Consider the following 25,816-nt stretch of genomic DNA (forward strand, 5'->3'; position numbering starts at 1 on the left):
TCATATATCCAAAGGAATGTTATGAGAACCTCAACTAAAGGAAGAGTTGATACATTAAAAAAAAGAAAAGACGAAAAGAAAAGAGGGTCAAAATGTACTCAACCTCAGGCCATCCCAGATGTAGGAGATTTTGTTTCTTTAGCAGAACAGATTTGGAAAAATTTAGCATCACATCACTTGCTCACCAATGGATCCTCTGCAGTGAATGGGTGCCATCAGAATGAGAGTACAAACAGCTGATAAAAACATCACAGTCAGTAATCCACACCACTCCAATCCATCAATTAACATCTCGTGAAGAGAAAAGTTTGTGAGAAACAAATCCATCATTAAGATATTTTTAACTTTACTCTTGCTTCTGGTGAAAATATGCTTCCATATTCCATAATAACTCTTCCTCTAGTGAAAAAGTCCATCTCTTGTTGCTCTGTATCAAAATCGGTTTTTGCTTGTAAATCTTTGCATATTTCTCTCCTGATTCAGACAAGCTTACCTATTCACAGCAAAAAGCAATATTTTAAGTAGAAAAATGGTTTGTTGTGAAAACATTTGTTTTTCTTACAAACATACAGCTTTTGACTTCACAAGACATTACTTGATTGGATGAAGTAATGTGGATTACTGGGATGTTTTTATCAGTTGTTTGGACTCACATTCTGAAGGCACCCATTCACTGCAAAGGATCCATCAGTGAGCAATGATGTAATGCTACATTTCTCCAAATCGGTTCTTATAAAAAACTCATCTACATCTTGGGTGGCCTGAGGCTGAATACATTTCCAGTAAATCTTCATTTTTGCATGGACTACTCCTTTGAACCAAACATAACTGAACATGGATGTGCACAGAATACATTTCCAGGATTTAGATTATCCTTAAATTCTACAAAATCCTCAATTTCATTAATACAGCATCCCTGTGAGGCCTCAGTTCCTTGATTACTCAGTCCATGCAATTTTCTGCGCACAAAGGCTCGGCTTCCTTTTCGAAATTTCCTTCCACCAGACGCTTAAGATATGTTTACAACCATTTTCTTGATCTGAAACACAGCAGGTCTTTCATGGCAGTCCTTATGAATATTGCGTATGATAACGTTATCAAAGCTCCATCCCTAAATTTATCAAAGTAAAGTTGCACGGCTGAAATAAAGAATTATGCTTTTAAAACGACGCGGAGCAAAAGCTGTGGACGGCCGAGCCAGCTTTACAGATCTCATCCAAGTCCTCTCGTCCCCAGGGGGCCTAAAACAATCAAATCCATCCCACATCACATAAACAAGCCTCCCTCAGAGGGACAGTATTCAAAAGCACAAATACAACTGGGCCATGAAGAAAGAAAACAAAGAGTGCTAAAGAAAATCAATGAGCTTAAATGAAGCTGGAATGCTTCAGCGAGGTATTTAGCGCGCAGTCGGTCAGGGTGTCTGAGCTGCGATGTTTCATGCTGAGGAATGGCTATATTGAGGTAACGGTTGTGATTACACATTCCAGTTGGAATCTAGTTAAGTGAAGTACTGCGGTGTGTGAACTAGATTTAACATCTGTGAGAAATATCTACTGAGAGCACACAGACCACCTGAACACTAGGCATTAAATCTTGACACAACATTTGAAAAATGTCAAATAAAAAACACCTTGCTGCTATTGTACCAGATCCATGTAACAAGGTAAAACTTTGAACTATAGTCGTTGTTAACGGACAAGCTGCACAAATCCAAGCTGATAATGGACGTGGTTTTGCGCAGTTAGTCAGTAAACAATGGTTCCATGTAGTAACAGCTGCTCTATGTGAAATCACGCACCTGATTAAATTTATCGCTGATTAGATAACCGGCTTCGGCCGATGTATTGTGCACCCCTACTACTCATACTATTATTAGTACTGACTTCAAATGAACTTTAAACCAGTTTCATAGAACTGTATACGGATAAGGAGCTTACTAGCTCATATAGTTCTGATCTGAGCTAGAAAGCATACTATAGAATGACTTTAACATTTCAATAATCTCAATTTCGCTATAATATTAAGACTTTAAACTAGTACTCATACTACAACTAGTATTGTATTTAAACAATACTGTTTTTTCATCTTTGATTCGAACACTAAGACTTTGAACTAGTACTGGACTTACACATTGCAAGATCTACCATTAGTCTGGCTATGCACTAATCCTACTTTTACTACTAGTCTAGACTTTTAACTTGTACTTGCTTTTGCAAACATCACATTTTCTAGCACCAGCCCTGAATTTTACCTCTCATACGAGCATGAACTAGTAAACACATTATTACTGGATTTACACATTGCAAGTTCTGAATTGAAACTAGAAATCATATTAAGGCTAGATCTAGCTGTGCAGTAGTCCTATGCTTATTCTAGTACTAGCCCTGATTTGTACTAGTCCTCACATTACTGGTTCTGACTTTGAACTAAAACTCATACTAACACTAGAAGTAGAACCTTGTAGTAGTACACCTACGAGCCAGAGTAATAACTTTTAACTAGTATTCATAATACTGATACTCGGAACTAGTACCCAAAGTAGCCTGGAACTGACTTTCAATAAGTATACATACAGTATACTAATACTAATACTATGTTACTCACACTAGTAACAGATTACTACTACTCATACTATGGCTATCTGCACTAGTGCGTATTCTAGTTCTAGTCCTGACTTTATTAGTAGTACTGATTTTTTATTATTACTTAGTGATGAGAAATTTCAGCAGCCGAAAATATTCCAAAAATGTTGAATGAATCCTCAAATTATATCTTGTAAACAATGCCACATAATGTTAAATTTACCTCTGAAAAGTCATCCAATGTTCATATAGTTTATTAGTCAGCTAGAAAAAATAATAATAAAAGAGAAGCTTTTAAAATATATGCATTATATTATATATAGTCATTATATTTTTACATACTTAACTTAATATACGTTCATTTGTCATGAATTTTTTTTTTATTACAGCCACTGTTTAAATGTTTATATTTTAACAATGAGTTGGAGCAGAAACATAATCATGTCATTGTGTAATTTAGGTCCAATTTGAATGTTAATACACAACTGTTAATTATTAAATACATTAGAGTAATTAATTGACTACTAAATAAAATCAATTTCCAGTTTTTGTTTCTTGGTAAATAAAAACTTTAATTTCAATTTTGGTGTTTTTGGAAGAAAAAACTAAATCCATCCAAGATTAGCACTAAAACTGACACACTCAAGCTAATACCAACTTGAACTGCTACCCATACCATCTGTACTCATATTAGCACTACTGTTTGCTTTGAACTAGAACAGATTCTACACATTCAGTATATTCAAAGCCGGCTCCTCTCAGTAATTTCCAACCGCTTCCCTTTTCATCTCTTCCTAAAATACCTTATTTCAACAAAACCAAGAAGGTGCTGATCCACCGCCGCCTTTAAAGGCCTGATCTAAAAACAAGCCTTTAATGTAAAACAAGAATATAGCCTTAATTATCATTAATGCATGTGAGATGCAAATAAACACGTCTCATTGGGTACGGCTGAAGTGCTGTAACTAGGCCACACAGAGAGCAGAGACCGGCAGATTACAGCGCACACAGAGTTAAGCAGATATTTTCGTACCCTATTTGTTTCATGTGAAGCCTGATGAGGCTCCTGAGCCGCACTCTCCGCTGTAGAGGCAGACAGTGAACACATGGCCTCCTGGGGAGCCGTGTGCCTCCGCTCCAAACTCACTGATCATTAACTGCTTGCAAATAGATAGAACAAGAATACTTTCTCTTTCAGGGTCACTGTATATGGGGCAGACATATGCAAAATAACCCCAGAAACATGCACAAAAGCAGCGGAACAAGAATCAATATAAACACGCATGCAGCAGCCCACAAAACATGATCATTTCCTGTTCCTCCCTGCATGTAAAAAAAGATACCACCCACTGACCAGTGCATTTGTAAAGAGAGAACGAGTCCAGCTTCTAATAGAATGAATCACACCCACACACACACATCGTTTCCCATGGTACATCTGTTCTTCATCATCTCTGTGTGCATGCAACACCTGAGCCGGCTCCGTCCAGCACACCTACACTGATTCAGACGTCTGCAGGGACCTGACCCGCACATAGCCTCCCTCTCTCCCCCTGGACCCTTGACCATCTGCCCCCCGGACTCATCTGCCAGACACAGCCTCACCTGCAGACTGCCATCTGACCGAACAGAGCTCAACAGAGAGCACACAGTTTCTCATTGCTGTGAGTTCAGGAAATACATTTCCATTCTTGCATTTATTTTCAATAAAAATTAAGGAAATAATCAGAAAGCTGAAAATAAAATTGGGTAGGGTTAGGCTAGGTGTAGGGAGGGCTTTGTACTAATAAGGTGGCATCAATTTAATCATTTGAATTAAAATTATAATTAACACTCTGTTTTATAACGTACTATAATACTGAGGTGCATATATTTTCCACTATTTTTAATAAGAAGTATAAATAGCAGAAAATCCTGCTATTTTAACACCATGTAAATAGAATCTATCGCTATCTACAGTGCACTTGTAAATAGCCTCAATCACTATTTACAATAGCCACTGTCTTTAAAAAACAAAAATGCATTCAGTAACAATTTAGCGATGTGCAAAACTATAAATATTGGTGGGCTGCCTAAAGACACATTGACTGCTCTGGCAACTAGTCTTAACTGGGAGCCCTGAAGCATTTTTTAAATTTGGATAATTTTAGCTTGAAGCGTAGAATGTTCAAAACAAAAAGTGGTAAAGTCCCAAATTAAATCACCACCAACATCTAAATAAATAAACAACAAATCTTGCTCTTTTAAAAGTTTTGTAATATTCCATATTACTGTTTTACTGTATTTGTGATAAATAAATAAATAAATGCAGCCTTGTTGAGCATAAGAGACTTTCAAAAACATTAAAAATCTTACCAAAATCATACCAATACATACAATAAATAAAATAAGTTAAATAAAATCACAGCATTATATTTATGTGACCTTAGAACAGAAAACCAGTCTTAAGTCCCTGGGGTATATTTGTAGCAATAGTCAACAATACATTGTACGGAGCAAAATTATATATATTTCTTTTATGCCAAAAGTCATTAGGATTTTAAGTAAAGATCATGTTCCATGAAGATATTTTGTAACTTTCCTACCATAAATATATCAAAACTTAATTTTTGATTAGTAATATGCATTGCTAAGGACTTCATTTGGACAAATTTAAAGGTGATTTTCTCGGTATTTAGATTTATTTGTACCCTCAGATTACAGATTTTCAAATACTTGTATCTCGGCCACACTGATATGATAAACCATACAACAATGGGAAGCATTAATTATTAATCCAAATAAAATAAAATAAAAACATACTGTATGTATGTGTGTGTGCACATACATGTATCCAGTATTTATTTTTTATTTCATAATTTAAATATAAATGTATATGAAGTAGAAATTACTTATGGATTGAGCAGAAGCATATCCTGATGCTTAACCTCAGAGCTTATGGCAGTTGTTCCATGAAATATTCATACATTTACCCTAAAAATCAATTTGATCATGGAAATTTTGGCATTTTACATTTCTAAATCCTTCTGTTGAGCTCTATAATGCAGTGGATATGAGGACCGGATGAGAAGCAGCAATAAGTATATACTGTATACTAAATGCTGACGGGTCGATGGATGGATCTTTAATCTAATTTCTACATTCTTTGAAACTTTAATCGTCTCTGTACAGCAGTCATGAGGTAGCCTGTAATTTTACATCATGTGTGCGTGTTCACGCAACAGGTCCTTCTTTAATGGATCCACTACTAATGGAGCATGAAGGCAGCAGAGAAAGCCAATAAAAATCAATTTCCCACAGCTGCAATTATGGCACTCTCTTGGTTAATTACTCTGGTCTTGCCGTTACAAAGTGCTACTAATGTGTCGTTGAAGAGCTCACGCTGTATAGCATTTACCAAAAAACACCATCGCGCTGAAAAAACTGTATTACACGACCCCAGCTGTCAGGAGATTTGGGTTTATTTGCTACAGAAACAATGACTACCATCATATTCAGGTTTACAACCTAAGAAAGGCTGAAAGCCCTTGAGATACTCTGCCACATCCGGCGCTCGGCAGAACAGACAGGCTCAAATATTCCCCCTAAACCGCAGTGACAGACACAATCCAAAGATTACATTTTTTTTTTCATTCCCTTTTCACCGATCATCATCTGTCCTCGACTTTGACACAGCACACACTGCACAGAGGAACATTTCTTTACATGCAGCAAGTCTGACTATTGTGTTATATTGTGTGATACAGGATTTTGACATGAGACAAAAAAAATATATATATTTTTTAAAATGCAAATTCAACAGTGAAGTCGAATGACATGACGTGGCTTGTTGCATGCTGTGAACGGATATATGTGTGTGCACATCCACACAATGTGAGAATATGCGAGTGTGTGGGATGCATCTCACCGTCCACGCATGCTGGTCGGGCCCGTGTGGTGCCAGCGATCTGTCCTCTCCGGCAGGCACAGCGGGCTGTCTGCCTGGCGATAGTGCGCTTGGGTTGACTGCTGTCTCTATTCAACATCACTATCTCACATGTGCCTACAGCCAACTGACCTGTGGAGGACACACACACACATACATACATTTCAGAAAGCATGACATAAAGATACCAGTAGTAAAATCTTGTTATATAAACTTCAACATGAAGGTTTAATATCTCTTAAAACGAGCCTATCTTTGAGTGCATTGTTATGTAGCAGTCTGAGAGTCATTGCCAAAGCAATCATGGAGGGAAATAAACATAGATGGCTTTCGGTGAAATAGAACATTTAAAAGAACGGTTCACCCAAAATTGAACACTGCTGTTGTTTATTCAATCTCATGCCATTTCAAACCTGTTTAACTTCCTTTTTTTGAGCGAAACACAAAGGTAATTTGTAAATCAATACAATGAAAGTGAATGAGAACTATGGCTGTCAAGCTCCAAAATGGCATCATAAAAGTGGTTCTTTTGATGCATGCACTATAAAATTGGTTCATTTGATTCAACAACTGTACTCAGTCTTCTGAAGCCATACAATAGCTTTTCATGAGGAATATATTATGAATGTTTCTTTGAGTTTACAAAACATGAACGAATGATTCCTTACTGATTCAGTCTCAGAGGCTACTCCAAGTTTAACACTGAGAAAAAAACTCAGTTTACATTACTCAAAATTATCATACAAGCCCACTTTTATAGTTTTTTTTTTATTATTTACAAGCCCCACTCATCATTCTTTGTAATAGCCCTTAAAAAAAAAAAAAAAAAAAAAAAAATAGAAACACAATTTTCATTTTTGGGGTGAATTATTCTTTTAAAATTGATATCTAGCTTAACAGCTCTGAATACTAGCATAAAATCCAACATACCAGCATAAGTTTTCTCATTGCCTATGTTATGAAAATCATGTAACATTCATAACAAAAGTAAATGAAAACTGGAGCCAGTCACAATTGTGCATTAATTGACTTGTGCATTATAAAAGTGGTTCATTTGAGTCAACAACTATATTCCAAGTCTTCTAAAGCCATACATTAGTTCTGCAGTAGGAACTTGGTGAACAAATTATTCTTTGGATTATTTTAAAAGAATAGGCTAATCAAGCTCGCAAAACTTGTCTAAATGATTAATTTATGAATCAGACTGAATTGGATCTCTAATTCAACTCATTGACTCAATGATTCAGTCTCAGAGGTAACCCTAAATTTAACAGTGAAAAACAACTTCTGTTTTAACTGTGCATTATACAAAGCCATCAGAAAGCCACTTTTAGATCACTTTTACTGTGCCTTTTGGTCAGTTTAGAAGTTTGAAAGCCCCAGTCATCATTCATTGTAATTGCATTGAAAAGAACAACCTGTACAATCAGTTATAAGATAGAAAATCATCTGGATTGGAGACAGCATTTTCATTCATTGGTTGAAATGTTCTTTAAAAAATAGATATCTAGTTCAACTGCTCTGAACACCAGCATAAAATCTAATTTTCCCATTGCCTGTAGTATGAAAATCATGTAACAGTACAATGAAAGTGAATGAGAACTGGGGCTGTCACACTTCACATTACACCATGAAAGTGTTTTGAAAGTGGTTATTTGAATCAACAGCTGATTTGGATCTCTAGTTCAGCACACTGTTTAACAGAGAAATACAACTTCAATTTTGGACTGTGCATTACACAAAGCTGTCATATATCAGAAGGCCACATTTGGACAACTTTTATAGTGCTTTTTGGTCCTTTTTGAAGTTTGAAAGCCCCAGTCATCATTCATTGTAATTGCATGGAAAAGAACAACCTGTACAATCAGGTTGACAGAAAGTCATATGGATTGGGAACAACATTTTCATTTTTGGGTTCTTTTAAAATAGATATCTAGTCCAGCAGCTCTGCATCCTAACATAAAATCACATTTTCTCCAAGTTGATACTATGAAAATAGTTTAACTTGTGTACTGGATCTTTCCAAACATATCCAGACATCCGAAATGAACTAAAATAGGCAAGCTAGCATCGAGCATCATGGAGAGTTCCAACTAATTTGTCTTTAGAAGAAGACAGATACCTGAGATAATTTAAGGCGTCACTTAAATGGAAGCTTTTTGCTTCTCTAAAGGTGTTCATTGATGTTCAAGCCTTTTACAAAGCAAAATCTATTTCTTTTATGTCCTTCGAGACCACTTCCCCTCAATGGTTGCTCTGACAGCCATAAATGCCTGGGTGAGAATTTTTGACACTTTTAGTTTGCAGGCAAAGCTCACAACTTTTATTCAAGTGACCACAGTGACAAACAAGCTTCGTATAAAAAGAACGAAAAGTGCAAAAAGTCTGGCTAGACATTAGCTGACTCATGCATAACCATAATCATAATTCATGTCACTGAGAAAAGTCTTCTTCGTTCTTTCACTTCCTGTCTTCGCTCTTTCTTTGTGTTTGATCAAAAAAGAAAAGGGGTCGGGTACAACTCTATGAATCCGCCTGTTTAAAATGGCAATAAAAGCAGATTTACAATATTAATTAATCTTGTGTGATACCGTTGAAGGGCCAACAGAGATGTGATGAAAGGGGATTTTTATATGTGTAATAGAACTCAGGAACAGTGATGAATCACCGCCGACTCGTGCTTTAAGATTCCCTTTCACAGGAAGCTCATCTCAAGGGCGCAATAATTCACTCTGATCAGCCCGGACGGAGAGCCAATCGGATCGCACCTTCCAAAAAATACCCTAAAAAAGCAAAAAGCCTAACTATCGTCTCCAAAATGCAGCAACACTGCAACTTTAATCAATGCTTGATGGAAGACAGTCCAAAAAGAGTCTATTCGGGCACCATATTCTCAGTTTGTTCAGCCTTGATTCCAGCTTTAAGCTGCTGCTGATTGCAAGGCTGAACGGCTTATTGCTATTCATCATATTTTACACTTGCAAAAAACAGCACATCCACTCTCCCGTTGCATTAACACTGGACCCATTGAAATGCAAAGACAGCAGTGTGGAGCTGATGACCGCTACTGCTTGGTCAACAGTCAGCACAGGCTGAGCTGATTAAGACGGACGTGTCGAACGCAAAGCTCGGACTCCCAACAGGACGACCAAAGGCTTTCACAGTCCACCGGCCTGGACAATTACTATTTCAAAACCACAGGTTAAAGTCAGTGAACCCAAGAAGACACGTGCCTTTCAGGAAGAAACCAGAGGAATTGAATACGATGTGCAGTGGACAGACAGTCAACCCAGTTCCAACAGTAAAAAAAAAAGCTTGATTTAAAAAAAACAACAACTGGTACATATATCTATATTTGTAGAATTCCTAATTAGTGTCTGCATTAATGAACTAACGTTCATGCCATTCTCACTTCAAAATCTCACTTGGCACATACAGCTAAGTTTCTTCTTGCAACAACACAATACGGAAAATCACGAACCAAGAGCAAAACTTACACGCAATTTCAGGCCGCACGTGTCAGATGCAAAGACTACTGAAATTGTTTTAACCTTGACGGCGATGGGGGCATCTTGTTGAGTGGAGATGAGGAATCCCAGCAGACATCATTATTGTAAAGACTATGGAGAACGCTGAAGGTCACCTCTCTCCGTCTCGCTCCCTCTCTCGCTCTGATCAGCCTCCTCCAAAATAGAGCCACAACCTCTTTCCATAACGGCCCACATTAATCCTCCACAGCTCAGAATTTAGATAAGAGAATTAACCCCTCCTTCAGTCCTCTGATGCTTCTCTGTTTGCCCCTCTTTTATTGTTTCATTTCATTCCAAGATGTTTCTTCAACTACCGCACTTCTGTTTCTGTCAAAAAATACATTTACACTTTACACACTTGCATGAGTTAATTTGATTTTGTCTGCTAACAGCACACTGAACATTTTGTTGCATGACTTGACAAAATTGGAGCTTAACAGGTAATTAAGTGTTAAGCATATATATATATATATATATATATATATATATATATATATATATATATATATATATATATATATATATATATATATACACACACATACACATACTGTACATATACACACACACAAACATATACATACAGTACATATACATCGTATTTGTGTCAAAATGGAAGTACGAGGGAAGTAATGAGAAATGAGTACAAAATATGTTCACTTATAATGTCAAAATGCAGAAAATAAAAACAAAACAAAATACACTTAATAACTTGACTTTGTTTAGATTACATAATTTTAAAATTGTACTTTTTATTTATTTATATATGCCGATTAAGATTGAAAATCTTGGTTCGGGACAAATGTTTAAAAATATATATATTTGTCAAAACAAAACAAAAAATACACAAAAACCTTTTAAGAAATGAATGAATGAATGCAAATGGCAAAGGGATGTTATACACTTTCCAAGAGAGTATGAAATAAATTAAAACTGTGTTTAGTCTGTACATATTTTGTTTATTTGACTCTTTAGGTTTTATATTAGGTTTAGATAATCATCATTTTAAAAAGGTAATCATTTATATTTATGTTTTAAGATTGAAAGTCTTGGTCTGATACAAACATTAAACAGTTATACAAAAATAAAATAGTGAAGACATATTAAAAACTTTCCAAAAGAGGAAAAAAAATTGAATTTAATATATTTTAATTAGTAAAAAAAAAAAAAAAAAAAAAAAAAAAAAAAAAAATCAACCCCTGGGACATAAGAGTTCCCATAATTAAAGAAACAGCCACAAATGGTGCGCGCACACACACACACACACACACACACACACAGAGAGAGAAGAGAGAAACAGCTGTGTGCTGCTGGCCAGGCACATCAATGGCAAGAAATACCAGCATTCTGTCCATGTTTAACAGCCAGAGGATGAATGGGGACGGATGGAGATAAGCCTTGGAAAACAGGATGGAAAGAGGGAGAGAGAAAGAGATAGAGTCAGAGGGTTTGATGTGCCAAAAGCTTGACAGCCATTCCATCACCGGTTGTTAAGTTAATTGATATGACAGGAGGTTTTTCTGCCTGTTTAGTCCAGACACGACAGACCGAATCAAATGATAAGGATCTACATGCACCTGGACACAGAGCAGCACATAGACACCCTGCTGGAGCAGAGACCAGGTCACCAAACTCAGCTCTGCTCTTCTGCAGACTCTACTTCCTCTCTCACAGGAACTAGATTCAGGTCTGCAGTGTCATTTTCAGTCGAAAGATGTAGGTACAACTGCAAGGGAACATGAGGTTTAAGGCTAGTGCAGTTCAAAACACCACCTTCTCTCCAAACACCGCACCACAGGACAGCTGACAGGAAGATGACACCGGTTTCTTTCTGGAGTTTGCAACAACAGATAAGGGTTAGACAAAACACATTTCACTCTCCCTGGGTTTCATCACTTGAACCAGCGGGAGAGCTAAAAGTTTAACACTGATGGGAGTGAATGGACGAATCGAATTGAAACCAGTTAAAAACATGTCCAAACATGAAGTAAAATAAAAAAGAAGTAAAAAGAAATTTGTATTAAGATAACATTAAATAAGATTTTTAACATTAAATTTTTTTTATAAATTAGCACATTTTATTAATAATTCTAATTACTGTAATGCTAAACAATATTTTTTTATTTTGTCATTTTTTCATGTTGTCACTGTTACAGTAAAAAATACTGTAATACAATATTAAAACCAGTATAGAGACAGTACAACAAATACCTCAATAAAGTATAAAACCATAGCCATTTAAATAATACCTATTTTACGGTGCCCCACACATGACATTAAAGACAAAAGAAATAAATTGTGTGCACGATTTACTAATTCATACCCTCACTGTACTAAAACGTGCACACAATTACTATGCCATTCCCTCAATTTGCTAAATCGTGCACACGATCTAGCAAATCAAGGGAAAGAATTAGCAAATCATGCACATAATTTATAAATCGAGTGAACGAAATAGTAAATCAAGGGAACACAATAGTAATTGTGTGCATGTTTTAGTACAGTGAGCGAACGAATCGTGCACACGATTTAGCCTACTATTTTTTTTGTTGCATGTCATGTGGGGGGCTCCGTACTATTTTAATTTTACTATTCAATTTTATTTTCTAATTTTATTTTACTGTTACAGTAATTGAATACATTCATCAGTAATAACAAGTAAAAAGAAGCAATGAGAATTTAGGGCAAAATCTGTTCTATATATAAAAATAAAAAAAATAAAAATGTGTAATATTATATCAAGATTAAAATAATACATAATACAATAAATAAAAAAATACAATAAAACAATATTTTTTTAAAACAAATTATCATAAGATTAAAATAATAAAAACATAATAAAATTATAAATTAAAATGTGTTCTATTATCATAAGACTAAAATAAATCAAATCAAATACATGTATTAAGCTATTATACTTTACAGTACATTATCAGAAGACACAGAATGTAGTGCACACGTATCCTGGACTACTTTCATGATGTTTTATGGTTCTTTTCCCCATCCTATTTAGACACTGATCCCAGTCCACTTTTATTACAAGGAAGACAGTGGTTCACACAGTGTTAAACATCTCCTTTGATGCTCCACACATGAAATGAAAGAGAGTAAATGTGAGTATTTTCACAATTTCTTTGCGGTGGAAAACGGCGTACTTGACAGGTATCGTGAGATTTACTCAAATACATCTCTTCAGTCCACAGACAGTAAAGCTAATCCTTTGTTACTGTACGAGTGGAAAGAGGCGCAGCTTGAGCCGCAGATGAAAAACTGCCCCTCTTTAGAGTTCGTCTTTGCTGTTAACAGTTATGTTCAGCAATAGAAGTGGCCATAACCTCTGCATTGTGTTCTGAAGAGCTAATTAACCCACCCTAACCCTCTAAGAACCTGTTTAAACATCTTTGTCATTTAGTATCATTCTCAAGTGGAATGAGGACGACTATAACAAAAAATGTACACAAGTTAGCAACAAGCCAGGGAACAAAGGTCGCACACTTCATACAACATCCGACAACAGTAAAGTCAGACAGAAATTCTCAAGGGAGAAAGCAGTGAAGCTAAAATACTGCAGAACATCATATCATTCATCTTCAAATATTAGACACTCAAGAATTCAGCTGAGAGAGAAAGAGGGAGAGAGAGGAACAGGGACACAACTAGAAATGTGTGGCATTTGACATTAATTAAATTTATAATCACCCATCAGCAAAAAATGTTTAAAAAATGGGTGGCACAATGCAGTACAATTGATTTTGCCATAAAAAGCATTTGAGTTTTGCATAAACATCCGTTCACTTCCACAGATTCATTACCTACAGAGACACAAGTGGTTTCTCTGCACTACATTTATGACACGGCCATCATTAACATCTGGCATAACGGGAACTAGTGGCCTTTGTTGAGGAAGAAATTGCATTTTGCAAATTGTGCTTCTGGAAATGACATATCCTTCATGCCCACCTACACAATATTATGACAATGGCATTTAGGGAGAGTGCAAAAATAACCAGCGATTCATACACTGTGGTTCATCCAAGTAATCCCAGAGGACAAATTTATTGCTCAGAGGTTGATCGCTCACAGCTCCAGAGAACTAATGGAGTTCTCCGTTATCTATTATCGGGTATCAAGCATCAACTTTGTATCAGATGTTTCTTCTAAAGGGTGGTGCACCTTTCAGATATGACAATGAGAATGTCTGTTCAAATGTTAACCGAGTTCCTGAACTTGAATTAAAGAAGCAAACAGGAGGACTGCAATTTAATCTTGAATGTAAGGAAGTAGAATTAAAGTGAATTGAAGTTATATTATAAGAATATAATATCACTGCAATTGTGAAATAAAAATTAAAGATAATTTTGAAAACACAGACATACAGACAGACCAACAGACCGACAGATAGACGGATAGATAGATGGATAGATGGACAGATGGATACAATTACAGACGGACGGATGGACAGACAGACAGACAGAGAGACAGACAGACAGACAGAGACAGACAGACAGATAGATAGTTAGATGGACAGATGGATACAATTACAGACGGATGGACAGATGGATAGATGGATACAATTACGGACGGACGGATGGACGGACGGACGGACGGACGGACGGATGGACGGACGGACGGACAGACAGACAGACAGATACAATTACAGACAGACGGACCACCGGACCGACAGAAAGACGGATAGATAGATGGATAGATGGACAGATAGACAGACAGATGGATACAATTACAGATGGACGGATGGACAGACAGACAGACAGACAGACAGACAGACAGACAGACAGACAGACAGACAGATAGATAGATAGATAGATAGATAGATAGATAGATAGATAGATAGATAGATAGATAGATAGATAGATAGATAGATAGATAGATAGATAGATAGATACAATTACAGACAGATGGATGAACGGACGGACAGATGGATAGATAGATAGGCAGACAGACAGACAGACAGACAGACAGATAGATAGATAGATACAATTACAGACGGACAGACGGACGGACGGACAGATAGATAGATAGAATTATAGATAGTTCTGCAGCACTGTTGAGATCTTTGTTGAAACACAAAAACAAGACTACTGGAGTCTTTCTTTCCTAAGGAAGTGCTGAGAACTTCAGCTGCATTATAATTAGAATCATCTCTTCCCACCCACTGAAACCTGAGCTCAACGGTGGAAGCCGAAAGGTGTCTGCGGTGGCAGGGCGAAAAGTCCACAGAGGGAACTCTGACATTTCCAAATGTATTGTTAAATAAACTGGCAGCGCTGATGTTGGTGACAGCTCATCCATCTGTCTGTTCTGTGGCCCAGAGTGCACACCCACAGCCAAGCGCACTTTGATTTCCTGTCTGTGCCATGACAAATGGCGGCGCTTTGTGGGGGGAGCTGTCAGGGCAGGATTCACAGCCACTCGGAGCGAACCACACATTTCTCTGTTACCGAACCCCCCCAAAAGGGCCTGACAGACCAAGAACGTGTTGCAGGTAATGGGCCTCTCTTAAAAAGCACACAGAAGCCCTTTTATTTCATCACTCTCCCGCATTGTAAATCCATTTCCGAAGCCAAACACACTCCATCTGTCTCTCAGCCGTAGACGTGTTCACTAATATGAATTATTCTCGTCTGTAGTGGGGGTTTTAGATACCAGTCAGAGAACAACATCTACTACAAATCATGCCATCTTAAATCACAGCTGGTGGTTGTCAAAGGTGGTCAGAAATGTTCCCGCCAAGAATCAACAGACAAATTACCTTTCCTTGAGAGCACTTCCAGAAAAGGCCTCATGAAAATGCCAGACGAGTTCGCTTTTCTGTTCTGTGTTGATGCATTTCCTATTGAAACTACATGTTTAGGTGGGACATATGGCAGAATAGCAGATAATGTTTAGTTATGTCAAATCCATGAACAATTAATTATTCAATACTTGCTGATCGATTGCAAAGGGAGAGACATTCTTATTCTAGAGAGCATCTGATTGGACGAAAATCTGTGTAGTGTAGGACAGGGTTATTTACTGTATTACCTAAATCTTAAACCATAAACAAATTGTTACCTGAAATAAAATATATATAAAAATCTTAAACTTATTTTATCTCCAGTAGTTGCAAATACATGTTCTCATTTTATCTTAGTTTAACTTAATAACTTAAGCGAAAACTGAAATAAAAAATAAGTAAATACACATTTACATTTTTTTTTTACTAAATTTTAAATGAAAACAGAAAATATAAAAATATAAATTCAAACTTTAACAAAAGCTATAATAGTAAATCAGTGATACTAAAAATAAGTTAAAGGTTGTGGATGACTCATCAAGACTTTTGACATGTTTTCATGGAAGAGAAAGACTGTAAAGTTTAAATGTACACATCTGCAATGTTAATAAAATAAATTCATAAAATGTAAAATGAATAAATGATAAAATAAATCTTCAGTGTCAAATATATCAAATACACAAATGTTAAAATGTAACACGAAAAACACCTATAAAAGGTAAAAAAAAAATGCTTTACAATTATTATTATTATTTTTTTAAATACTAGTTAGTGAATACTACTTAGTGTCACCAGTGACCTATTTTTCCTCACAGGCCTCTCAACAGCATGAAACAGACTTATGTTCTCCTTGTCTGTCTAATAAGCAATGATCAGAGGCATTTACGGCTCAGGTGATTGGCTCAGAAAATCTTTCTGGAACTCAAGCAAAGGCAGCAGCATTCAGGCCTCATGCACGAGCCGAGCAACTGCCATTAAGATGGATGAGACTTCTGGATAGCTCTCCAGGTTTATTAGAACTCCTTGAAAATCAACCAATGAGCGGCTTACAGTTGTCTCTCCATATTATGCCAGACACAAGAAAGTGCTTAAACATCAGAAAAATGTCACACATCACCTTTAACCAGCGCGAGCAGTATCTCTGATGTGCGGTGCAGCATTTGGAGTGCTTGACGGATAAAGAGAGAGACGTCGGTCAGTGACATGAGCTTGTGTCCTAACAGCCTGCAGATTTGCACATGCAGAGAAGCTTGTTTGCATCTCACACCACCAAGCAGCTGAATCAAATTTGCACAGGCATTAGTTTGAATGCGCGCAGCGGTGTGGGAGGTGCTCAATGAAACTAAAATCTCTTTATGATATTTAACAAATGACTAATCTTCTGCACCGAGCTTTCTGGGGAATTCCACTGCGGAAGAAGAGAGAATTTTTAATTGGACTCCTGACAATTGATTTTAATCTTGTAAATCTCTCATCTCGTCACTGTCCCTCTCGTTACTCCGAGCATCGGTGATGAAAACGCTCTGTGCATTATCGTGATGTCATCACAGCAGCTCTGTTGTGATCCTGGATGACAGCCCTGGCCTGAGAGGACGGCATAATTAAATCACGACTATAACACTGGCGCACAAAGACGCACACACATCTCTATATCGCTTGCATCTAACCACAATTAAAGCGGTATCATAATATGCATGTGTATGCTGGATCTTTTAAAAAGGCTTTTAAAAGGACAAGAGCAATGAGGGGTTTTCCTCACACGCCAAAGGTGCTTGAAGGGTCAAGGCTTCATCAAAACCACATGTTTTCATCTGTAAATGACTCGGAGCCAAACAGCGGCAAAGGCCGATGGTGACACACACTGATCAATCAATATCTCACCCACAACTTCAGTAGGGTCACGGATATCGTTATTGAAATGAAAGGCCACCACTCTGTAGAATCACAGCAATCATAAGTTGCTGCTTCATCCGGCTATAGACCGAAATCATGTTCCTTTAATGGATTTTGTTTTGTCGACCAGAACTGAATATTCAGTCATTATTTACTCATTTCAAACTTGTATGTCTTTCTTCAGTGGAAAAATTAATATATAAGCAATAAAAAGAATAAATGCAATAAAAAATATATAAACTGGTTTTAAAAAGTCTGCAATGCAATGGAAGTGAAAAATATTAATAAATGAATAAATTCAAATTACATATATAAAGTGATAAAATAATTCAATGCAAGTCCTTTTGGATAAAAGCATGTCAAATGCATTAATGTAAATAAACTAAATGAAACATGAAAATGGGACTGGAGAGCAACACTGTGCTTAAAAATAAACAAACAAATAAATAAAATAACAATATTTTTTTTCTTAAACTTTGGCAGAACACAGAAGAGTATAGTCTATAAAAATGCTTCAACTGTTTTTGTCTATAATAAAACTTAATGGGGCCCCAAACAGTATATTTTTTATGTTGTTGTTTTTTCATCGATAAATAAACTATTTTTTCCCCAACAGAAAATATAAAGTCATTTACTCTTAGAATGACATAAGGGTAAAATGTTTTATTAAACAAAAACAAAGTGCAAATTTTATCTTATCTATATACAAAAAAAAATTGCCTGTTTGTGAGGTTGATGCTGTATAAATTGTCCTGTGAAGGGACAAATAAAGATATTACTACCTATCTACCTATCTATCTGTCTATATATCTATCTATTGTTCATTCATGCTGTTGGCCTATCATTTTAGCATTCTATACATCCATCTATAGATACATGAACAACATGACTTCATGGCAGAAATATGCCCTCACCTTCCCTGTAAAATACAACACATTCAGTGACATTCGATTAGTGATTTATCAGCTTCTGCAGCTGGACAGGTTGAAAACATTTCAGGCCCTAAGGAGGATCTTCCCTCCTTAGTTTGAGCTGGAGGCCATGAAGCCCAAATAAAACTAAACCATTAACTAAGAGGATCTAGAAGGAATGTTTGATCCCTCAAAAACAAGACACCAGTTCACGCCTACTAACACTATGCTTAACGTCTCTGTTAAACATGAGGATATGTGCAGCAGGGAGCCCATAAATCTGCAGTATTACCGCGCTAAGACGCCAACGTGAGATAAAGTGTTAATGTCTGTAATATCTCTTATTATATCCCATCTTAACTCAAAAGCCCATCGCACCCCCCGATGACAGCCATCTGCAAAACTTCCACATCAGCACACAAACGCTGTGCCACGTATGACATGCCTCCCAGTGCCTTTTTAGGGCACTTAGCTTATCAAATGTGAGTCATATTCTTACCCCTGACTCAAATCATGACTATCCTCTTCATTACCTCTAGAACACACACAGAAATGCTGGACAGACTCACACACACACGCAACAACACACTGTGTAATGCATGTTCAATAGGCATTGATGCAAATGCATGCATACAAAAGTACTGGTCCCTGAACACATCATTCACAGCATCAGAAGAAGCAAAAGAACTTAAAAGACCCATGAGCTTCACAATACAACTAGTCCGACACTCACAATGTGCCTTTAAAAGCCATTCAAACAGAAAAGATAACCACAAATTAGATCTCAGCTGAGAGAAATCTCAACAATTGTGATCAGATTTCTCCAGTCCGCAATCAGAGGTTCTTCTCATTTGCGTTCCACATCTCAAATTCATATTTTTTCTCCAAAGACATTTCAGGAGACAAAGTTACATCTCCAATAAATCTGTGAGCTGTGAAAGAGCAACCCCTGAGCAATACAATTTTCCTCTGGGTTGTGAAGCATGCCCTTCATATTATGCTATAGATTTCCATAATAATATCACAAGCTCTCCAGGGTCTCTCAGAGGAGTTGTCTTCAGAGGAGTCCTACACTGTATGGTTTCTCTCCTGGGTGTTAAGGTGCAGAAGCTCGGCTCAGAGAAATCTGACAGCTGCATTTTAAACAACTTTAAAATAGGGACAAAATCAGGTGAGTCCATGCATAGAGATATGAGGTTATTTAGACCTCGTTACCATAGTGAAAGTGATGTATTCTGATGCTCAACACTTGCCTTCTTTCAGGATGTGGGTGTAGATCATCCACAGCATGAGCAGGCAGCAGAGAGACGCGCCTCCGCCGGCACAGAGCGCCCGCATCCCCGACTGCATCCTCACTACGTCCCGCAGAAAACACTCGCGGCACCCAGCCTAGAGCACGTTCAAAGCAAACTCGGCTACTTCCATAGATTTGCACGGGAATGCGGGCGGGATGCGAAGAGGGAGTTAATCCGACGTGAATTTACGCGCAGTCTTTTCCATTTTACGCATCTCATAAAACGCATTCAAATATTTAATTTGCAATGAGGGGCATTAAAAAGTCATTATTGAACGGGTGCTTGTCCAAGTTAATATTTAACTATACAGGATAGTATGTGTTTGAATTTAAAAAGCAAAGCAACGCAAATTGATGGAAAACTCATGCAAGCAAAGTAAAATGAGTCATAATTTGGTCCTTTGGAAATTGCGCAAATCCTCTGCGGTCTGGAGAAGTATCCACACAGAGTACCAGTCCAGTGGTAACAGGTCCAGAATGTACGGATGCTGACTGTAGATGAGCTAGAGACGGAGGCTCGGTTCTTGGTCTTCAGAAATGCGTCTTCTACAATGTCACTCCGACGTTCCCAAACCAGTCCGTGTGAAATCACACAGAACCTGCCCTGTGGAGTTACAGAGAACAGCAGTGAAGCGTTTCGCGCATATTCTATGTGATTCGTGGCTGGATTCAGAGCCGAGTTCTCCCTCCTCTGGCACGCGCGCACACACGCGCAAACTCACGCACACATTCAACGTGTGGGGAGAAGAGATGCAGATAAGGAATTTAACTATTCCGTCTTTTAAGGATTCTTTTAATAAAGAAAAAAAAAAAAAAAGACCTGACCATTTTGTGGTCCTAAAACTTAAAAAAATTTTTTTTTTGCTTTTTCAAACTTGGTTTCCTTATGGGCTTTTACATGTTCCGAATTATGAGTAGCCTACATTAAGTTTTGCGGTTAATATGAATTAGGGGAAAAGAAAAAGAAAACCCATAAGTTTTGTTCTACTTCAGGTAAACTGATAATAACTTGAGGTCTAAGTCGAAAATCTGCTCATTTAAGTTGCTCATATAAGGCTTTTCTTTCGAGAACACGTCGCGCTGTATGTGTTTGATTCAGTGAAAAAGAATTCTGAATCAATCCTGCGGGAATCGAATACCCCGCTGGTCGCGTTTGATACAATAAAAAGATTCCCTCTGTAATCGAACTGTACTAGTGCCATTATATGGGTTTAATAAAGTTAAAACAACCAGCTTATCGCAGTCATTCCCTCTGGATTCGCACTATATTGGTCGTGATGTATTCGAAGGAATCAATAAAAAGAACCGGCTCTTCGGATTCATTCCCTCTCAATTCGGAATATAGCCTACAGGTCGCGGTTAAGTTAATATATTTAATATAGCCTATACTGACAGGTTGACAGTTTTACAGTTAAGTCATAATTAGCTGTCCTTAAAGTTACAACATTGCAAGTCGGTTATAGATAATGTTATAGCCTACCTATATTTCTAGCCTACATATCTACTAGCGCATCCTTGCAGACAAGACTTCACATGCTGAAACTGAAATAAATTACAGTAGGACATATCCGTTTTTTCGTAAAGTCATTGTTTGCACTTATATTCTACAGAGAACACCTTTTTTGTGAAAAGAGCCAGCAATATTTGCAAATGAGCAAAGTATAGGGCTGTGACTGGAATTGCAACTAAAGAAGAGTCTAATAATGAATCTGGATATGAATAGTATACAGGATTAGATACACAAATAAATCGAAATGGCTTCTTTTGTATTAGTGAATATATACATAAAATATCAGCCCATAAAAAGCCTCTTCTTATGCAATATGCATTGAGCAGTGTGCATTATCCCAACAGGATGATTTAAACAACAGCATTTCCATGAGCTTTACATAAAGTATTAAACACGGTCACAATTTATCAAACTTATCAGAGTTTGACTCCACGATAATGTAATACAGGTTAAAAATGTGTCATATACATGTCACAAATAAGCACTACAAAGACATGATTATCGTGATTAGTAGAAATATTCAGCAAGCTGGAGTTACTGACATGAGAATGCTTTCCAAAACACACCATTAAAAAAAAAAAAAAAAAAAAAAATGGAAGCTTTTTTCTGCAAATACTACTGTGCTCTTTCAATATGTTGTTTTTTTCTCTTGCTCTCTCACTCTCTCCCAAAATCTGCACGTCACCCCCTGGGAGATAAGACCAGGTACAGTGCTTCATCTCCATATTTTGGTATTCTGCACTGCACCGCACTGGTGAACAATCCATTCGCATCTTTCAAGATTCATGGCAAACCACCATTAGACATTCTTTCTCATTTTGCTATTGGCATTACAAAAACATTCCCTATCCTTAGTCAGCAATGTGAAATGAACATATTGTTCCACATTGATTATTCACTCACTCTCATGTCTTTCCAAACCAGTAAGACTGACCTTCTTTTTTTCACGGATCACAGAAGATAATATTTTGATTTCATGATGTCTTTCTTTTCAAAGAACACATACAATGACCAGGGGCTTTCAGGCTGCAAAAGGACAAAAAGACACAGTAAAAGTATACAATCTGTGTCATATACATGTTCCCTTGGACCTCTTTTATGGTGCTTTTGTGTCCTTTTTGAAGCAAGGCACCTGGTACATGTAAGACTTAATTTGTGTAGAAAAAAAGCAGCGTGAACATATTTAAAAACACAATAAAATAAAAATAAATGTAAAAATATTAGGATTGTCAAAAGAAGCAAGTGCAATTGATTTCTTTTGCAATTCATGGCTTAACATTCAGGTACATTTTTAGGTGGAAAAGCTAAGTAAAATGTATTTACAATAAATAATATTGATTAAATATTATTAATAATAATAATTTGTTAAAATTTCTGATTATGATTAATGATTATTATAAAAAATGTGATACACTTTTTATGACAATAATGATAATAATACTAATATTTTAAAAGGTTTTCTTTATAAATACACATACAGTCATCTGTGGCTTTAAGGTTCAGAAAGCACAAAAAAGAGAGTATAAAAGTATTCATATGACTTCTGTCATATGCATTTTCTGGTTGTTTGGACTACTTTTATGGTGCTTTTGTGTCCTTTTTGGAGCTTGGTTCTTGGTACCCGCTGTCATTTGTGTGGCAGTGTGAACATGCTTCAAAACATCTCCTTTTGCATTCAAAATACAGGTTTATGCAAGCACACATGAAGACATCATCTATATTCTAGCAAGACTGTCACATATCGCAGCAGACAGCTCAAGGCACACACACCTTCTTCTAGACACCCTTAAATGTCCATTAATTCTTTTTCAAAAGTCAAACTGACAGATTTTCTACATCGATTTGGCCTCTTCTACAGTCTTCTTTAAAAACAGTAAACAACAGATGACACCCGAGCTATATTTTAGAGAGCATCTAAGCTGAGAAACGTGACCAGCAGCCCTTAAAAAAGCAATAATCTCAGACCAGCACAGCTCGCTTCCTCTCAGCAAAGAAAACCCATAATGTGCTCTTCTGACCGAAAACCTTGAAACAACCTCGCATATAGATCTGAATTCATTATCACACATCAAAGCAAATCCAATTTCATATATTGTTTCAAAACCTGATAGTCCAGACCTGTGTGCATGTGTGTGTGTGTGTGTGATGCACTGGTGCTCTGAAGTCAGTACACACAGGCCATCTGTGCGGACAATAAAGTCGGTGTTTGTGGAGCACGCTGTCAGATTTAGCGCCCTGCTGATGCCTCTCCATCTTCTAAATGACCGTCGTTAAAAACTCCCCACTCATACAAAACCATATCAATAATTCAGACCCAGACCCTACAACCATCCAGCCTCATTTGCGGTCGAGGGGACACTCTCACGCCAGCAGGGTCTCATGGAAAATTTTCAGCAGTAATTATCTGATGCTGATGACAACTTTCCCAATGATCTGATAAAGGTGGCGCAGGTTATTCTTCAGGACGAGAGAGCGTGACAGCACTGGAAGACCTTTGGCACTAAAGTCTATTAAAAAAGACCCTCGGCCATCACCCTCAGGGCCGTTCATCCTTCATTTTAATGGTCTGAGAGTTGAAGTGCATTCTTTAGCTGTGTCACCGTTCTGTCGCTCGGAGAGAATTGAGCGGCTCCGGTGTATCTTTGGCAGATGTCTGGAGACCCATCCAAATGGAATCAGCTGCTTTGAATCACAGCATTTCATCCATGCAGAGGCAGCATATGGTTCGTGTTTGTGCGGCTAACTTTGCTTTTGCTTATTAGCATCCTCTACCTCGCACTTTGAGAGAAATATCACAATTTGGCTCGCCGTGGAACATCATTATTCTTGCAAGAGTGCAATAAGAACAGACCTCACTCTACGGCAATCAATATTTACAACTGTGGCTCTGCCTTTGCATTTATTGTTTGGGTTTTACCACTTTCTGCTGTGCTGGTCCTCAGTTTTGCTTCGGCGGAAACTGCGCTGCCACGGCGCACAATCTGTAAGCTGACATTTTCTGCCAATTTGTAAGGAGAGGAAATAAACGCAATCCAATTACTGTATAAAAAACAATTATGTAGAAGCGCATAATGGATGCTATTAGTCTTTTCTGCAATGAATACATGAATATAGTATATGTTGATGTCAGACACGCTAGTGATTCTGAACAAGCGGCTTGTGTTCCCTGGGGGCACTTAGAGAGATTTCAGTTTTGCTTTTCCTTTTTAAACATATAAAACATAAATTATGAGTTTAAAATTAAAATATTAGGGCTGTCAAAAGTAGTGAGCATAATTAATCTCTTTGTAATAAGTGACTTAACAAATTCAGTTAATTTTAGTTAAACCTTTTCAAAAAGAAAAAGCAAATAGTAGTAGTAATAGTAATAAAAAATAATTATTAGTACTTTTTTTTCTTTTTTTTTTTGATTAACAGCACATTTTTATAATTGTTATTATTAATAAAAATTATTATATATAAAGTATGGAAAAATTCTGTATGCATGCATTTATTATTAAATAATAATAAAAGCAATAATAATAATAATAACAACCGACAAATATATTATAAACTAAATTATATTATATAATTTTTTAATAATTTATATATTTTTAAAATCAATAATACATCATGAAATTATTATTACAAAAAGAATGAAACCATAATGAAAATTGTTTATTTTTATGTATGCATGCACTTTAAATAAATATGTATAAATAGACAATAATATCTGTAAGCTATTGTCCATGTCTCAATATCTAATAATAATATACATGGTATAATATATAATAATAAAATGTATATATTAAAAGTATAAGTATTATTATAATTAAATATCTGTAATAAGTATTTGTATGCTAAATGTAAGTTTGTGTCCAAATATGCTGACATTATACATATATTTGAAAATATTACTAATATTATATAGCCAAATATAATAACTGATGGAGCAGTATACATAAGACAAACTAAATTGGGAAACAATAAGCAGAAAAATTAAGTCTACACATTGTGTGCTTATGTTGAATGTTTATTCTATTTAGATTTGAGAAACAAACTAGGGTCAAATCTATGAAACTCATCAACATCACAGCACACAAAGTAGGATGAGATGCAAATTGGTTTTGATTAACAGGGTTCTGTACTGGCCATCTGCGTCGGCAATTAGAAGAATGACAATTTAGGATTTATAATGCATTCATATCGCTTTATATGAAAGGCCTGTGACTTACTCAGAATTATTACTTTCATTAAAGGATGATAATATGACAGTAGCATCCCATTTGTAATTAAGATTCTCCTGACTGTCAGCACTGACAAACCACAGAATAAAGCTTCCAAGGTCAAATCAATATTATGAAATAAACTCAAATCATTGGACGTTATTATAAA

The 25,816-nt window shown here is 36.6% G+C and overlaps 1 protein-coding gene across 1 annotated transcript in view; it reads right to left on the bottom strand.

Annotated features, from left to right (window-relative positions):
• LOC113106989 (protein FAM19A5-like) overlaps positions 1 to 20,632 on the bottom strand; it is a 43,907-nt gene extending 23,275 nt beyond the window's left edge. Inside the window, exons 1-2 of the mRNA XM_026269099.1 lie at positions 19,892 to 20,632; positions 6,493 to 6,642 (exon numbers count right to left, since the gene is read on the bottom strand). Coding sequence (XP_026124884.1) covers positions 6,493 to 6,642; positions 19,892 to 19,988 — 247 coding nt within the window. The 5' untranslated portion in view covers positions 19,989 to 20,632. The remainder of the gene's footprint in view (positions 1 to 6,492; positions 6,643 to 19,891) is intronic.
• Positions 20,633 to 25,816: the final 5,184 nt, after the last annotated feature.

The sequence above is a fragment of the Carassius auratus genome, chromosome 8 (assembly GCF_003368295.1).
Source record: "Carassius auratus strain Wakin chromosome 8, ASM336829v1, whole genome shotgun sequence".
NCBI lineage: Eukaryota > Metazoa > Chordata > Actinopteri > Cypriniformes > Cyprinidae > Carassius > Carassius auratus.